General features: G+C 40.7%; 1 protein-coding gene across 1 annotated transcript; it reads right to left on the bottom strand.

The window, feature by feature from the left end:
• Window positions 1–5,141, bottom strand: LOC140804309 (DNA polymerase alpha-associated DNA helicase A-like). The gene is made up of 7 exons (XM_073160227.1): window positions 4,169–5,141; window positions 3,796–4,098; window positions 3,435–3,718; window positions 1,983–3,014; window positions 901–1,069; window positions 487–644; window positions 1–384 (listed from the first exon to the last, which is right to left on the bottom strand). The coding sequence occupies exons 1-7, from the start codon at window positions 4,797–4,799 to the stop codon at window positions 142–144; spliced, it is 2,820 nt and encodes a 939-aa protein (XP_073016328.1). The 5' UTR covers window positions 4,800–5,141; the 3' UTR covers window positions 1–141.
• Between the last annotated feature and the right edge of the window lie 264 nt (window positions 5,142–5,405).

Genomic DNA, 5,405 nt, shown 5'->3' with positions numbered 1-5,405 from the left:
TCCTGTATCCAAACAATTTGAGAATCTTAATATATTTTCGAATACATTTCATGAAATGCTAAATATTTACTAGACATTTGTCCCGACTACCCCACCTGCAATTGCTATCTGAAATACAAATTTCAATTTACCCACACCACACTAACTCAATGAAGGCAACATTGGGGTCATACTAAATCCAGTTCCCCCATAACCACCTGGATCCGCATGCTTCACCCGACCATAATATCGTATATGTCGTAGCAACCGCGCCAAAAAGGGGTTATGGCATATCGTGGAGCTATCACACACAATCGCAACATGTTTGCGTGCACGTGTTATTGCCACATTTATGCGTCTACTGTCTCCTAAAAATCCGACAGCTCCTAAATTGTTTGAGCGAACCTGCACGGACTCAAGAAAAACAGCCAAGCACGGATCATGCATGCTACAAAGAGTATTTCAATCTTTTATGAGGACTGAGGTAGAGGTATTATTAAAGCTTACCATTGATATAATAACAGCATCTGCTTCACGACCTTGAAAGCTATCAATTGTTGCAACTTCAACGCCCGTGGTAATGGGAAACTCCTCTAGCCTGTCTCTTAGTAATTGCACTTGTGCAACATAGGGAGACTGCACAACTATGGATGATGGTCTTACTCCTGCGTATAATGAAAATGCTTAAAACCAGATGTATAGAATGCACACATCCTCTTACTTTTCCATCTCTTTCGCCTCAAATCACTCTTCTATAATATAATTTATTGATGATGTGCAATGCGTCAAGGGTGCGCATGAAACTTTATTTCCATAACTATATGGAAGTCATATTTCTGATTCCCATTTTTCCCCCAACTCATTGTGGTTATCAGAATTGGAGGAGATTACATGAAGAAAAAAAAGGTGTAAATGAGATACCAGCATAAATCAAAGAATAGACATGTTGCACGACGATATCTGCTTCCCCTTCATTATAGAAAGAGCCTGTGCCAGCTGGATCTAACTGCTCTTCACAGCCAATGGACAAGCTTCCATATGGCAATCGTGTGTCGAGCAATAGCAATGGGCACTGTGTTATCCACGTTGGCTGCGAAGTACCAAGATAAAAGAAAGCTAATTCAGTTACTTCACAGATAAGTGCCTGGAATGGGGTACAGATAATAATGAGCACAGTTGCGGTAAGAGTCTTGCTTTATTGTGTTCATGAACTCAGAAAGATCCCTTCAGTGCTGCATTTGAATTGAAGATTTGAATTTCAAATCCTTAATACAAACCGCTCAAATTGTTTGGCTAATTTTCGAATCCATGTATTTCAAATTCATTCTCTTCAATTTTAAAGCATTTTTTTAACAAAACCAAGATATTTCAAATCCTCATTTATTGGAGTCATTTAATTTCAAATCAATTAAATGAAACTCTTCAATCCAAATAGAGCTTGAATGAATTCATTTTGTATCTTCTAAATATAAAGTAAGTATTCAATTACGGCCCACTTCAGACGCAATTATTTTTAGGATTTGGGAGGGCAGAAATCCAGAATCTCAATAATTTTCGTTTGTTCATTTCAAGAACTTCTCCAAGTACTATACTGCCATCACAACATAGAGTTTGTCACATTCACTATTTAAGTCGAAGAGCCATTTAAATTCTTTCCATTCTTAAATTATAAGGATTAAATCTGGCTTCCTAAATCTCTCAAAGTACTCTTTGGAGATCACTGAACATGGGAATCTTGCATGTCCTAAACATATGCTTATTTTGGAAAGAGAACCCATTTTAAACAAATCTGTGTTGACAGGACAGGGATTTTGGCTTTGGTTGCATATATTTTGTGCATCCACCACTCACTACTCTAAACCTAAGGGCTAGGCCAATCTTTTAACACGACAATATTGTATACTTTTTATTGCTCTGGGGTTGCAGACAAAGCATATTTCGACACAGCCCAAGGAACAGATTTAGGTTGCCACATAATGAAGAACCAAGAAACTGTACTTTACCTTTACAAACGGAGAATCAGAAAGGAGATGAGAAGTGACACTTGAAGAGGACTCCAGTGTTCCATCGTACATCTCCTTTGAAGCCCAGCTCGCAATTGCGTCATTCATCCTGTACTGTGTCATTAACTGAGTTGAAAAAACCCCATCATGCAAAGTTTCTGCTCTCTCTAACAGAGATACCCCAAGACCACCTTCCAGGGCTTTTCTAGATAGGATAACAGGGGCAAGTTGGCATTTGTCCCCAGCTAGTATGCAGCGCTTTCCCAGCAATATTGGTATCCAGCAAGAAGGCTCGATGGCTTGACCTGCTTCATCTATGACAACCAGGTCAAAAGAGTTGAGCAATCTAATTAATGGGTCAGCTGCTCCAATGTTCGTCGCAAGCACGACTTGAGCACTAGATAGAACTTCTCTCACTGTTTCCCTTTCCTTCTTCTTCATTGACTTCCCCAACTGTTTCAATAGCTGCCGTATACCAGCAGCTAAAGAATCATCTCTTAAGCAATGGCTGAGATCCTTCCTCAAGTCTGATTTCTTCCTCTCGAATTCTGATTTAAAATCTGCAAGTTTGGTGTTGACTATTTCCACCAAAGATTTTGAAGCTACTGCAGGGGATATTCGTACCGGATTACCTACACGCACTATATTAGCTCCAATATCAGACAGTTTCTCTACCATGTTGTCCACTGCTGCATTTGTAGTTGCCGTAACAAGCACTCTTTCCCCCTGTTCAACAACAAGTGAAATTAGTTCCTTAAGCACGACAGTCTTTCCAGTTCCCGGAGGCCCTTGAATTATCAACATAGGACGCTTCTTGTTTAAACCCAATGCAATTGCTCTTTGCTGTGACGCATCATAACGCTCAATGTCTAATAATTCTCCCAATTCTATTTCAGCCCAATCCACCAATTTATTATCTTCAAGCCACGCAGCATCTTCTTTATCACCAAAAACTGTAGCTGCAACAGTTATTGATGGATTTTTTTTATGTAAACCTTTTTTCTGAAGCATCATCAAAGCTTCACAATTACGCTGCACATAAAACATAGAAATAAGAAGAAAAAATATATATTGTGCCAATAGAAAGAGATGAAGGGATAAACACATAAAAACTTATGAAAACTCACAGAAAATATAAAGTGAAAGTCGATCTAAATTTTCATATCCAGGGCTGATACCACTTTGATCGGATATTCATTTCATTTGCACAGATCCGGATCATCTACGACATTATCCAGGTAAACATTGTTTTGATCTTGACATGATTAGTAAATAATTTTTGAAATGTGGCTATGATGCGGCCTCATCTCTAGCTACTTCATTTAGTAAACGCAAGAAAGAAAAGGGGAAAGCCACAGAACAATGGTGTAGATTTGTATATCTCTATGGCCATGATGGATCACAATTTATTTATACTTTCATTGGTTTTGGGGGAGGGAGGTCATACAGTACCTCATATGTGAGTGTATCAGCTAATCCTTGTATGCGATCTATCCTAATATTCTTGCCAAAAAGCTTGGAAAAGGTGGGATCCCCATGACGGGATTCAAGAGCCACACTGATGCTGCATCCATCCTCTCCCAGATTATTTACAAAGCCTTGAAGGCAAGAAGTTGCACCAGCTCCCCTACTATCACATATTCTCACGCAAACCATGTCTCCAGGAGAAAGATTAGTGGGTGGCAATCTGTGGCTTCCGTCAGCTTTGAACAAAACCAAATGCATTCCTCCCAATCCTGTAAACACGAGTAGACACAGTTAATTTAAGTAAAGAGAACGCTGACGCATAAGGCCAGCAAAGAAGTCATTTGACCTGTAGCTGTGCTGACTGCATTCAAGTTGCATATCGTATCACACATTTCTTGCTCGACCTGGGCATGGCTGACCAAAAATTCGGTTGGTTTTGGTGAACTGCTGCTCTCATCAGGTGTAGGAACGGCATTCAGTTCCTCCTGAGTAAACTCCAATTCGGAGTCCCTTTCCACACGTAGTAGTTCAGACATATGTTTGGTTAATTCGTCGATTCTGCGCTGAATGGCTTTGACCTTGTTGAGGTCCATTCCGAGAACACCGTGGAGGGACAGTGGAGTCTTCCTCGCTATGGCTCTATGCTGAGCTGCAAAATAAACTCTGAAAATCAAGAGGAGCAGGATTGCCAATTGGCCAACTCGGGAGAGAGAGAGAACCTGAATTAGCGAGTTCCTTTAGCAGCTTCCAGGACTCGGTTTCACGCCAGTCAACGATAAGCGATTGGGTCTGGAGGTCTTGGAGAACATCTCTGAGCTCCCTCTGGAAATGGTCGAAGAGAGTTGGATAATGAGTGCAAGTCTTGAGGCAGTTGGCTTCAAGGCCAGGAGGCATCGGAACGGAGTTCAGGTAAGGCTGAGCCTCGATCACAAAAGTCAGTCCCGGACCCATTCTCTGCTTGAACTCGGATAAATCCCCCTGCATCTCCGCCTTCGCAATATCTAAAGCCATGGACTTCATCCCCTGGCGTATCCATTTCATCACGCCTTCCCCCACATCTTTCCTTCCAACAGGGTCTCCATTTTGATGCACGGTAAGCAAGCTTCTCTGATCACCAGGTTGCCGCGGTTGCCCCAGCTTCTTTTTAGGAATAATTCCAACTTTCTCTTCTCCTTTCTTCCCACCGCTTCTCCTCTTCGTACTTGCAGTAGCCCGTATACGATGTGGAATTCGAGAGCCTATCAATACTCGATTGTACAGAGAAAATGATTCTTCGGGACGCCAGCCGTTACCAGGAGACTTGTAAAGTACAGTCGAGACTCCGCCACATAATATACACGACGATTCCATCCTCCAATTCAGCTCGGCTTAGTAAATCTCAATCTCAACAATCAACTACCATACACATTCAAATTCTGACCCAGAAGAACACTCACCAGTTCGCCAACCACAATACCCAAATGCTCCTGGCTTATAATATAACACAGAAAAATTCACAATAATCAGCAACACTTATTATGGATGAGATTTCTCCACCAAAAAAACAACAATCACAAACATATTTTCAGTTTGGATGGTGGAAGAATCCGAAATCGAACGAAGCCTGTGCCTCAGATAGCCTGGCTTATCAGTGGCAGGGGAGGCTTCGTGTGATAGTTCAGGGCCCCATCCATACGAACTGAAGGCCCAAATCGATTTCTAATGGGCCACCTTGAAGATTCCTTTCTTTGTGGTCACGATTACAACTTCTACTTTGGCCTGCATAAAACACACCGTTAAATTTATATAACATCTATAATATACACACACATAACTTCCAACCGTCTCACGTGTCATAGTCTCTTATTTGAATAATCTATAAAAAAATTTATTTTAATATCAAAAATATTATTTTTATTGTAAATATGAGCATGATTGTCTCTTTTATAAAAAAAAAAATATCAATGAAATCGTGTT

Source organism: Primulina eburnea, chromosome 11 (assembly GCF_022965805.1).
Source record: "Primulina eburnea isolate SZY01 chromosome 11, ASM2296580v1, whole genome shotgun sequence".
In the NCBI taxonomy this organism is placed as follows: Eukaryota; Viridiplantae; Streptophyta; class Magnoliopsida; order Lamiales; family Gesneriaceae; genus Primulina; species Primulina eburnea.
Note: the sequence above shows the minus strand (reverse complement) of the source record. Positions and strands in the feature narration are given on the sequence as shown.